The 12,877-nt window shown below is 55.4% G+C and overlaps 1 protein-coding gene across 1 annotated transcript in view; it reads right to left on the bottom strand.

Moving 5' to 3' along the window:
* The window catches only part of LOC138370138 (mucin-2-like), a 130,145-nt gene extending 126,751 nt beyond the window's left edge, over window positions 1-3,394 (bottom strand). Inside the window, exon 1 of the mRNA XM_069334128.1 lies at window positions 3,388-3,394. Within this exon, the coding sequence (XP_069190229.1) occupies window positions 3,388-3,394 (7 nt within the window). The remainder of the gene's footprint in view (window positions 1-3,387) is intronic.
* Between the last annotated feature and the right edge of the window lie 9,483 nt (window positions 3,395-12,877).

The following is a 12,877-nucleotide window of genomic DNA, read 5'->3' as shown; positions in this document are numbered from 1 at the left end:
AATCTGAGGTCTCACCCCTCACTGTAACTCTCTGCTTCCTATTGCTTAGGTACTTCCTTATCCACTGGAGCACCTTTCCAGCTACACCTGCCTGTCTCTCCAGCTTATGTACCAGCCTCTTATGCGGTACTGTGTCAAAGGCTTTCCGACAATCCAAAAAAATGCAGTCCGCCCAGCCCTCTCTTCCTTGCTTAATCTTTGTTACCTGGTCGTAGAATTCTATTAAGCCAGTGTTATGATCCCAGGCAGCCGAAAAAACGAGTCTCCCCTTTGAGAATTATTTTATCAAGCCTGACCTGACTAGAGGGTCTAGGAAATATAGAGGTGATAACACAGATGTAAAATAGTTGGTTGGATTTAATAAACAATTTGAGATTATGGGCAGTGAATAAGAAAACAGATAAATGACTGGTTAGGAGATGTGGATAATTTGCTGGAGGCGTGAGGCTCGCTTCTGGAGGGCTTTGACCTCACTTGAGGCCAGACATCGCAGGGGGGGAAAGCCGCGCTCCGTTTGAGCTCCCGTCAGAAAGGAACCCGTAGTGTTATATCTCCAAGAGAGAAGTGTGCAGACGTTCCAGCTGTGGAATCGAGCTGGGATCGTTGTGGTCTTAAGTCCTGGACAGCGAGGAGTGTTTATTAAGCCGCCCAGAGACATTATCGTGGGCCGTGGGAGTGCCCTGACCAGACTCCGTCAGAGGGAGGAGCGCCCTCGACTAAACAATCTGTGGTAAGCACGATTTTAAGCCAGTCTATAGCGATTACTTGTAGTTGGTTGTGTGCCCAGCGACAGTAGCAATGTTTATTGATAAGTTAGACATGTTTTGATAAGGCAGAAGGCCTAAAATAAGAGAGTGGAGAGGGAGGAATGTCCGGGAGGACGAAACGACGTCCGTCTCCTCTGAGCGCTGGCAGGTGACTGAGGGAGCCCAGCTCCTGACGGGGGAGGACCCTCCCAGAGTGAGTGAGGACCGCCGGGCAAAGCGGAGCATGGACCAGCCCAAAACGGGGGCGTCCACTCTCACAGTATGTAGAGAGCAGATAGATGTTGGAGGCAAACATATTGTTTGGTTATTTTTGTTTACGTGTTTAAGGGGAAACATTTTTATTGGAGTGTCAATGGGTTGCGGGTTTGTCTTTGGGGAAGAAGTTGCTGAGAACTTCGAAGCCAGCACAGAGGGAGTAGTTAATGAGACTCCAAGGTAGTGGAAGAGAGGACCTCGAGCTGTGAGGAGAAGCAGTGAAGAGGAGTGTCACGTGCTTCTGTAGAGGTGGTGAAGCACCATAGTTGCTCGAGGGAACTTCATGGTGTAGCAGCCAAGAGAGCTGTGGAGGACCCTAGCAGAAGTGGTGAAGCACCATAGTCGCTCAAGGAAGACTTCATGGTGTAGCAGCCTGGAGGAGCTGCAGAGGATCCTGGTAGTTAAACCCGGAAGAACCTGAAGAGATCAGGGTAGTGAACTTCCAGATGTGGAAGGGAAGTTCTGGTTGATTACTTGTAGGGAGTTGATAGAGTGTTTGGTTGTCATTAGCGTGCAAGACGTAGTGAAAGGTGAGTGATTGTTTGCCATTCTTGTGCCGAGGAGTACTAATACTGAAGTATAGGGTTACAGTCGTAGGCTGGATTACCTACAGATGTATGTGTTCTAGGACTGATAGACTTGTTCTAGGACTAGGACTTGTATTAATTGTGCAAAGATGTATAATAATTACACAAATTGTGTAATAATTGTCCATGTTTTATAATAATTTTTGTGCTAATAGTGAATTTATGCAAGTCGTATTTTTAATTTGTTGAAGTGGAACTGGTGCAACTGTATTTTTGTGTGCAAATTGTGTATTTTGTGTAAGCTATGTAATCTGAAAAAAATAGATCCTAATGGTGTAAGTGTATTTTGGTTTATGAGACAATGTGTGCGTATTTTGTGAAAATTATGTATGTGAAATTATGTAATTTTAGCGAAAGCACATTTTTTTGATTGTCTAAATGCCTAAGCATTTTGATATATTTGTGCAAATACCATACTTTGTGTAAATGTCATACTCTGAGTGTACATGCAATATTGTGTAAATGGTATATTTTTGTGTGCAACTGACATATTTCGTATGTAAATGTCATATTTTTATGTGATGGTATATTTTGAGTGTAAATAATATATTTTGTGCTTAAATGGCATATTTGCTGTGTAAATGCTGTATTTTCTGTGTATGGCATAAATTACATCTGATTAATGGGGAAATGGTGGCAAAAAACTAGGCAATTCTCTATGAATGTATGGGTTGTGGCGTATGTGTAGGTATGTATGCATGTATTTGCGAGTGTTGGTTTAGAAACAAGTTACCTGATTTGCGTAGCAAGACTAGGATTTTTTGAGGTGTAGAAATGATTAGCCTATGAATATAGTGGCTAGCATCCAGCTGAGTTGCTAGCTGGATGAACTGAGGTGCGACATATGGATAGCTATTTGATAGATGTGAGGGCAGTTGACTAGCCTATGAACACAGCTACTAATCCGCTGTACTGCCAGATGTGGGAACTACTTGTGGATTATAGTACGATATCTAGCTATAGGGTTTCATAATTGCTGTTGTGTATAAAACTAGAATGAGAGCTATTTATTAAAACTATTATTGTAAACTAATACTTTAAGTGGGATCCCTTGGTTGTTTTAAGCATAGGGTGGACATGAATATGAATGAGATTGGGTGGCGATATATAGGAGCTGCCTCGTATGGGCTAATAGGACTTCTGCAGTTACCTTTATTCTTATGTTCAGCTCACCTACAATGCTGCCAGATGTACGATTCTGCAAAAATAGCGGTATGACATTTGGGTTGCTGTTATACGTTTGCACTTATCACCGAATAATGATTACAGTTGTGGATAATTAAAATGTATATTCTTAAACCTCTGATTAGGTTAGGTGGTGATGGATAGTATAGCCATTTTTTAATAATAACATAAGAAAAAAGTACATATGCTAGTAGGACGCTAAAGGCCGCATTGGTCATCTGGTGACGTCACACATAGTTTGAACAGTCAGGTGCTGTGATACCTTAACACTTATATGCTAATTGCTAATAACACCCTATGCCTATACTGAGGTCGCTTTTCGTGATGTCACTAAACAACAACAACTGGTCTGTAGAATGTAGAATTTGTTTGTTATATAATAAGTTAGGTTAGGATGGTTTGATAAGGTTTATGAAATGAATAACAGAACATATGAGCAATGAGCGAAAATACGAGCAAAGGTAACTGAATATCGTCTCTTGTGAAGCACAGAGTACTGGTGATGTATTGGGAGTGATTAAGAGTTCGCACTTATGTGTGAACCTCCTAGGGCCGCATTTACCACGTTGGCTGGAAGCTCATTGGGGTCTTACAGCGCATTTGGGATGATGACGTCAGAAAAGCAGGTAACTGCAGAAGGCCTTATTTCAAAACATGAGAGACTTGCTTTTACTCAATGTAGTCCATATGATCACTGAATGAGTATTTTGATTTGTTATATGCTACAGTAAGGTGTGCGAGGCATGCTTTTTGAGCGAATGTGAGATGTGCTTATATATTTATGCACGTGCATATACATTTATGCATTTATGCAGCAATATTGGATTAGTACTGAAATCGCATTGAAGTCACCATGCCTGACGGAGGACTGTTTTCATACAAATGGATGATAGTGGGTTTTCATTTTTTATTTTGCCCAATACTCAATAAGCAGTCTCCGAAGAAAGATGGACAAAGCTCAAATTACATTATCTAGAAAGGCGAAGAAATAGAGGTGACATGATAGAGGGGTGAATGAATGGACATGACAAAGGGGGATATTAATAGCCGATTGAAAGTATCAACACGAGAAAGAACACGAAACAATGGGTATAAATTGGATAAGTTTAAGATTTAGGGAAAAAAAAAATCCTGGTAAATACTGGTTCGGTAACAAGGGGAGAACGCTGAGATACATGTTTGTGTTCTGGAGAGGGTTGTATTGTTTATTGAGGCTGTTCTTTAGTATTAAATCAGCAGTCCCTTTTGTCTTGTAGTAAATATTGAATTCCAATCTTTGGTCAGGAGCTGTCGGTTTCACATCACTGGAAGTTATATTTTGAATTATTCTTCCATTTGTTCTATTCTGGGAGCTCATAGTGGATTTGTGATAGTTTTATGGGAGAGGTTGATTCGAGTTGTTGTTTTCTGTTATACCATTCTCCTAAATATCTTATGATATGGCGGCCACAGACACGGAGCATCATGGTGGCCACATTCACCTAGCAGCATGGGGGCCACAGTCACGGAGCAGCGTGGTTGCAACAGTCACGGAGCAGCATGGTGGCCACAGTCACGGAGCAGCGTGGTGGCCACAGTCACGGAGCAGCATGGTGGCTACAGTCACGGAGCAGCAAGAGGTGCATGGTGGTCACAGTTACGGAGCAGCAAGAGGCGCATGGCGGCCGCAGTCACGGAGCAGCATGGTGGCCACAGTCACGGAGCAGCATGGGGGCCACAGTCACGGAGCAGCATGGTAGCCACAGTCACGGAGCAGCATGGTGGCCACAGTCACGTAGCAGCATGGTGGCCACAGTCACGTAGCAGCATGGGGGCCACAGTCACGGAGCAGCATGGTAGCCACAGTCACGGAGCAGCATGGTGGCCACAGTCACGTAGCAGCATGGTGGCCACAGTCACGTAGCAGCATGGGGGCCACAGTCACGGAGCAGCATGGTGGCCACAGTCACGTAGCAGCATGGGGGCCACAGTCACGGAGCAGCATTGTGGCCACAGTCACGTAGCAGCATGGGAGCCACAGTCACGGAGTAGCATTGCGGCCACAGTTACAGAGCAGCATGGTTATCTTGAGGTTATCTTGAGATGATTTCGGGGCTTTAGTGTCCCCGCGGCCCGGTCCTCGACCAGGCCTCCACCCCCAGGAAGCAGCCCGTGACAGCTGACTAACTCCCAGGTACCTATTTACTGCTAGGTAACAGGGGCATTCAGGGTGAAAGAAACTTTGCCCATTTGTTTCTGCCTCGTGCGGGAATCGAACCCGCGCCACAGAATTACGAGTCCTGCGCGCTATCCACCAGGCTACGAGGCCCACAGTCACGGAGCTGCATGGTGGCGACAGACACGGAGCACCATGGTGGCCACAGTCACGGAGCAGCATGGCGGCCACAGTCACGGAGCAGCATGGTGACCACAGTTACGTAGCAGCATGGGGGCCACAGTCACGGAGCAGCACGGTAGCCACAGTCACGGAGCAGCATGGTGGCCACAGTCACGTAGCAGCATGGTGGCCACAGTCACGTAGCAGCATGGTGGCCACAGTCACGTAGCACCATGGGGGCCAGAGTCACGGAGCAGCATGGTGGCCACAGTCACGTAGCAGCATGGGGGCCACAGTCACGGAGTAGCATTGCGGCCACAGTTACAGAGCAGCATGGCGGCCACAGTCACGGAGCAGCATGGGGGCACAGTCACGGAGCAGCATGGTGGCCACAGTCACGGAGCAGCATGGCGGCAACAGTCACGGAGCAGCATGGCGGCCACTGTCACGGAGCAGCATGGTGGCCACAGTCACGGAGCAGCATGGCGGCCACAGTCACGGAGCAGCATGGCGGCCACAGTCACGGAGCAGCATGGTGGCCACAGTCACGGAGCAGCATGGTGGCCACAGTCACGGAGCAGCATGGTGGCCACAGTCACGGAGCAGCATGGCAGCCACAGTCACGGAGCAGTATATTGGCCACAGTCACGGAGCAGCATGGTGGCCACAGTTACGGATCAGCAAGAGGCGCATGGCATCCACAGTCACGGAGCAGCATTGTGGCAACAGTCAAAGAGCAGCAAGAGGCGCATGGCGGACACAGACACGGAGGAGCATTGTTGCCACAGTCACGGAGCAGCATGGTGGCCAGTCACGGAGCAGCATGGTGGCCACAGTCACGCAGCAGCATGGTGGCCACAGTCATGGAGCAGCATGGTGGCCACAGTCACGGAGCAGCAAAAGGCGCATGGTGGCCACAGTCACGGAGCAGCATGGTGGCCACAGTCACAGAGCAGCATGGTGGCCACAGTCACGGAGCAGCATGGTGGCCACAGTCACGGAGCAGCAAGAGGCGCATGGTGGCCACAGTCACGGAGCAGCATGGTGGCCACAGTCACGGAGCAGCATGGTGGCCACAGTCACGGAGCAGCATTGTGGCCACAGTCACGGAGCAGCATGGTGGCCACAGTCACGGAGCAGCATGGTGGCTACAGTCACGGAGCAGCAGGGTGGCCACAGTCAGGGAGCAGCATGGTGGCCACAGTCACGGAACAGCATGGTGGCTACAGTCACGGAGTAACATGATGGCCACAGTCATGGAACAGCAAGAGGGGCATGGTGGCCACAGTTACGGAGTAGCATGGTGGCCACAGTCACGAAGCAGCAAGAGTTGCATTGTGGCCACAGTCACGGAGCAGCATGGTGGCCACAGTCATGGAGCAGCAAGAGCCGCATGGTGGCTACAGTTACGGAGCAGCATGGTGGCCACAGTCACGGAGCAGCAAGAGTCGCATTGTGGCCACAGTCACGGAGCAGCAAGAGTCGCATTGTGGCCACAGTCACAGAGCAGCGTGGTGGCCACAGTCACGGAGCAGCATGGTGGCCACAGTCACGGAGCAGCATGGTGGCCACAGTCACGGAGCAGCATGGTGGCCACAGTCACGGAGCAGCATGGTGGCCACAGCCACGGAGCAGCATGGTGGCCACAGTCATTAGCAGCATGGTGGCCACAGTCACGGAGCACCAAGAGTCGCATTGTGGCCACAGTCACGGAGCAGCATGGTGGCCACAGTTACGGAACAGCAAGAGGCGCATGGCGGCCACAGTCACGGAGCAGCATGGTGGCCACAGTTACGGAGCAGCAAGAGGCGCATGGTGGCCACGGTCACGGAACAGCAAGAGGCGCATGGCGGCCACAGTCACGGAGCAGCATGGTGGCCATAGTCACGGAGCAGCATGACGGCCACAGTCACGGAGCAGCAAGGTGGCCACAGTCACGGAGCAGCATGGTGGCCACAGTCACGGAGCAGCATGGTGGCCACAGTTACGGAACAGCAAGAGGCGCATGGCGGCCACAGTCACGGAGCAGCAAGGTGGCCACAGTCAAGGAGCAGCATGGTGGCCACAGTCACGGAGCAGCATGGTGGCCACAGTAACGGAGCACCATGGTGGCCACAGTCACGGAGCAGCAAGAGGCGCATGGTGGCCACAGTTACGGAGCAGCAAGAGGCGCATGGTGGCCACAGTCACGGAGTAGCATGGTGGCCACAGTCACGGAGCAGCATGGTGGCCACAGTCACGGAGTAGCATAGTGGCCACAGTCACGGAGCAGCATGGTGGCCACAGTCACGGAGCAGCATGGTGGCCACAGTCACGGAGCAGCATGGTGGCCACAGTCACGGAGCAGCAAGAGGCGCATGGCGGCCACAGTCACGGAGCACTATGGTGGCCACAGTCATGGAGCAGCAAGAGGCGCATGGTGGCCACAGTCACGGAGCAGCAAGAGTCGCATTGTGGCCACAGTCACGGAGCAGCGTGGTGGCCACAGTCACGGAGCAGCATGGTGGCCACAGTCACGGAGCAGCATGGTGGCCACAGTCACGGAGCAGCATGGTGGCCACAGTCACGGAGCAGCATGGTCTCCACAGTCACGGAGAAGCATGGTGGCCACAGTCATGGAGCAGCATGGTGGCCACAGTCACGGAGCACCAAGAGTCGCATTGTGGTCACAGTCACGGAGCAGCATGGTGGCCACAGTTACGGAACAGCAAGAGGCGCATGGCGGCCACAGTCACGGAGCAGCATGGTGGCCACAGTTACGGAGCAGCAAGAGGCGCATGGCGGCCACAGTCACGGAGCAGCATGGTGGCCACAGTCACGGAGCAGCATGACGGCCACAGTCACGGAGCAGCAAGGTGGCCACAGTCACGGAGCAGCATGGTGGCCACAGTCACGGAGCACCATGGTGGCCACAGTCACGGAGCAGCAAGAGGCGCATGGTAGCCACAGTTACGGAGCAGCAAGAGGCGCATGGTGGCCACAGTCACGGAGCAGCATGGTGGCCACAGTCACGGAGCAGCATGGCGGCCACAGTCACGGAGCAGCATGGTGGCCACAGTCACGGAGCAGCATGGTGACCATAGTCACGGAGCAGCATGGTGGCCACAGTCACGGAGCAACATGGTGGCCACAGTCACGGAGCAACATGGTGGCCACAGTCACGGAGCAGCAAGAGGCGCATGGCGGCCACAGTCACGGAGCAGCATGGTGGCCACAGTCACGGAGCAGCATGGTGGCCACAGTCACGGAGCAGCATGGAGGCCACAGTCACGGAGCAGCATGGTGGCCACAGTCACGGAGCAGCATGGTGACCACAGTCACGGAGCAGCATGGTGGCCACAGTCACGGAGCAGCATGGTGGCCACAGTCACGGAGCAGCATGGTGGCCACAGTCACGGAGCAGCATGGTGGCCACAGTCACGGAGCAGCATGGTGGCCACAGTCACGGAGCAGCATGGTGGCCACAGTCACGGAGCAGCATGGTGACCACAGTCACGGAGCAGCATGGTGGCCACAGTCACGGAGCAGCATGGTGGCCACAGTCACGGAGCAGCATGGTGGCCACAGTCACGGAGCAGCATGGTGGCCACAGTCACGGAGCAGCAAGAGGCGCATGGTGGCCACAGTCACGGAGCAGCATGGTGGCCACAGTTACGGAGCAGCAAGAGGCGCATGGTGGCCACAGTCACGGAGCAGCTTGGTGGCCACAGTCACGGAGCAGCATGGTGGCCACAGTCACGGAGCAGCAAGAGGCGCATGGTGGCCACAGTCACGGAGCAGCATGGTGGCCACAGTCACGGAGCAGCATGGTGGCCACAGTCACGGAGCAGCATGGTGGCCACAGTCACGGAGCAGCAAGAGGCGCATGGTGGCCACAGTCACGGAGCAGCAAGAGGCGCATGGTGGCCACAGTCACGGAGCAGCATGGTGACCACAGTCACGGAGCAGCATGGTGGCCACAGTCACGGAGCAGCATGGTGACCACAGTCACGGAGCAGCATGGTGGCCACAGTCACGGAGCAGCAAGAGGCGCATGGTGGCCACAGTTACGGAACAGCAAGAGGCGCATGGCGGCCACAGTCACAAAGCAGCATGGTGGCCACAGTTACGGAGCAGCAAGAGGCGCATGGTGGCCACGGTCACGGAGCAGCAAGAGGCGCATGGTGGCCACAGTCACGGAGCAGCATGGTGGCCACAGTCACGGAGCAGCATGACGGCCACAGTCACGGAGCAGCAAGGTGGCCACAGTCACGGAGCAGCAAGAGGCGCATAGTGGCCACAGTCACGGAGCAGTAAGAGGCGCATGGTGGCCACAATCACGGAGCAGCATGGTGGCCACAGTCACGGAGCAGCATGGTGGCCACAGTCACGGAGCAGCATGGTGGCCACAGTCACGGAGCAGCAAGAGGCGCATGGTGGCCACAGTCAAGGAGCAGCATGGTGGCCACAGTCACGGAGCAGCATGGTGGCCACAGTCACGGAGCAGCATGGTGACCACAGTCACGGAGCAGCATGGTGGCCACAGTCACGGAGCAGCATGGTGGCCACAGTCACGGAGCAGCATGGTGGCCACAGTCACGGAGCAGCATGGTGGCCACAGTCACGGAGCAGCAAGAGGCGCATGGTGGCCACAGTCACGGAGCAGCATGGTGGCCACAGTTACGGAGCAGCAAGAGGCGCATGGTGGCCACAGTCACGGAGCAGCTTGGTGGCCACAGTCACGGAGCAGCATGGTGGCCACAGTCACGGAGCAGCAAGAGGCGCATGGTGGCCACAGTCACGGAGCAGCATGGTGGCCACAGTCACGGAGCAGCATGGTGGCCACAGTCACGGAGCAGCATGGTGGCCACAGTCACGGAGCAGCAAGAGGCGCATGGTGGCCACAGTCACGGAGCAGCAAGAGGCGCATGGTGGCCACAGTCACGGAGCAGCATGGTGACCACAGTCACGGAGCAGCATGGTGGCCACAGTCACGGAGCAGCATGGTGACCACAGTCACGGAGCAGCATGGTGGCCACAGTCACGGAGCAGCAAGAGGCGCATGGTGGCCACAGTTACGGAACAGCAAGAGGCGCATGGCGGCCACAGTCACGGAGCAGCATGGTGGCCACAGTTACGGAGCAGCAAGAGGCGCATGGTGGCCACGGTCACGGAGCAGCAAGAGGCGCATGGTGGCCACAGTCACGGAGCAGCATGGTGGCCACAGTCACGGAGCAGCATGACGGCCACAGTCACGGAGCAGCAAGGTGGCCACAGTCACGGAGCAGCAAGAGGCGCATAGTGGCCACAGTCACGGAGCAGTAAGAGGCGCATGGTGGCCACAATCACGGAGCAGCATGGTGGCCACAGTCACGGAGCAGCATGGTGGCCACAGTCACGGAGCAGCATGGTGGCCACAGTCACGGAGCAGCAAGAGGCGCATGGTGGCCACAGTCACGGAGCAGCATGGTGGCCACAGTCACGGAGCAGCATGGTGGCCACAGTCATGGAGCAGCAAGAGGCGCATGGTGGCCACAGTCACGGAGCAGCATGGTGACCACAGTCACGGAGCAGCATGGTGGCCACAGTCACGGAGCAGCAAGAGGCGCATGGTGGCCACAGTTACGGAACAGCAAGAGGCGCATGGCGGCCACAGTCACGGAGCAGCATGGTGGCCACAGTTACGGAGCAGCAAGAGGCGCATGGTGGCCACGGTCACGGAGCAGCAAGAGGCGCATGGCGGCCACAGTCACGGAGCAGCATGGTGGCCACAGTCACGGAGCAGCATGACGGCCACAGTCACGGAGCAGCAAGGTGGCCACAGTCACGGAGCAGCATGGTGGCCACAGTCACGGAGCAGCATGGTGGCCACAGTCACGGAGCACCATGGTGGCCACAGTCACGGAGCAGCAAGAGGCGCATGGTGGCCACAGTTACGGAGCAGCAAGAGGCGCATGGTGGCCACAGTCACGGAGTAGCATGGTGGCCACAGTCACGGAGCAGCATGGTGGCCACAGTCACGGAGCAGCATGGTGGCCACAGTCACGGAGTAGCATGGTGGCCACATTCACGGAGCAGCATGGTGGCCACAGTCACGGAGCAGCATGGTGGCCACAGTCACGGAGCAGCATGGTGGCCACAGTCACGGAGCAGCAAGAGGCGCATGGCGGCCACAGTCACGGAGCAGCAAGAGTTGCATTGTGGCCACAGTCACGGAGCACTATGGTGGCCACAGTCTTGGAGCAGCAAAAGGCGCATGGTGGCCACAGTCACGGAGCAGCAAGAGTCGCATTGTGGCCACAGTCACGGAGCAGTGTGGTGGCCACAGTCACGGAGCAGCATGGTGGCCACAGTCACGGAGCAGCATGGTGGCCACAGTCACGGAGCAGCACGGTGGCAACAGTCACGGAGCAGCATGGTGGCCACAGTCACGGAGCAGCATGGTGGCCACAGTCATGGAGCAGCATGGTGGCCACAGTCATGGAGCAGCATGGTGGCCACAGTCACGGAGCACCAAGAGTCGCATTGTGGTCACAGTCACGGAGCAGCATGGTGGCCACAGTTACGGAACAGCAAGAGGCGCATGGCGGCCACAGTCACGGAGCAGCATGGTGGCCACAGTTACGGAGCACCAAGAGGCGCATGGCGGCCACAGTCACGGAGCAGCATGGTGGCCACAGTCACGGAGCAGCATGACGGCCACAGTCACGGAGCAGCAAGGTGGCCACAGTCACGGAGCAGCATGGTGGCCACAGTCACGGAGCACCATGGTGGCCACAGTCACGGAGCAGCAAGAGGCGCATGGTAGCCACAGTTACGGAGCAGCAAGAGGCGCATGGTGGCCACAGTCACGGAGCAGCATGGTGGCCACAGTCACGGAGCAGCATGGCGGCCACAGTCACGGAGCAGCATGGTGGCCACAGTCACGGAGCAGCATGGTGACCATAGTCACGGAGCAGCATGGTGGCCACAGTCACGGAGCAACATGGTGGCCACAGTCACGGAGCAACATGGTGGTCACAGTCACGGAGCAGCAAGAGGCGCATGGCGGCCACAGTCACGGAGCAGCATGGTGGCCACAGTCACGGAGCAGCATGGTGGCCACAGTCACGGAGCAGCATGGTGGCCACAGTCTCGGAGCAGCATGGTGGCAACAGTCACGGAGCAGCATGGTGGCCACAGTCACGGAGCAGCATGGTGGCCACAATCATGGAGCAGCATGGTGGCCACAGTCACGGAGCACCAAGAGTCGCATTGTGGTCACAGTCACGGAGCAGCATGGTGGCCACAGTTACGGAACAGCAAGAGGCGCATGGCGGCCACAGTCACGGAGCAGCATGGTGGCCACAGTTACGGAGCAGCAAGAGGCGCATGGCGGCCACAGTCACGGAGCAGCATGGTGGCCACAGTCACGGAGCAGCATGACGGCCACAGTCACGGAGCAGCAAGGTGGCCACATTCACGGAGCAGCAAGAGGCGCATAGTGGCCACAGTCACGGAGCAGTAAGAGGCGCATGGTGGCCACAGTCACGGAGCAGCTTGGTGGCCACAGTCACGGAGCAGCATGGTGGCCACAGTCACGGAGCAGCAAGAGGCGCATGGTGGCCACAGTCACGGAGCAGCAAGAGGCGCATGGTGGCCACAGTCACGGAGCAGCAAGAGGCGCATGGTGGCCACAGTCACGGAGCAGCAAGAGGCGCATGGTGGCCACAGTCACGGAGCAGCATGGTGACCACAGTCACGGAGCAGCATGGTGGCCACAGTCACGGAGCAGCAAGAGGCGCATG

Source organism: Procambarus clarkii, chromosome 31 (genome assembly GCF_040958095.1).
Source record: "Procambarus clarkii isolate CNS0578487 chromosome 31, FALCON_Pclarkii_2.0, whole genome shotgun sequence".
Taxonomy (NCBI): Eukaryota; Metazoa; Arthropoda; class Malacostraca; order Decapoda; family Cambaridae; genus Procambarus; species Procambarus clarkii.
The sequence above is the reverse complement of the archived record's forward strand: the minus strand, read 5'-3'. Positions and strand labels throughout refer to the sequence as shown.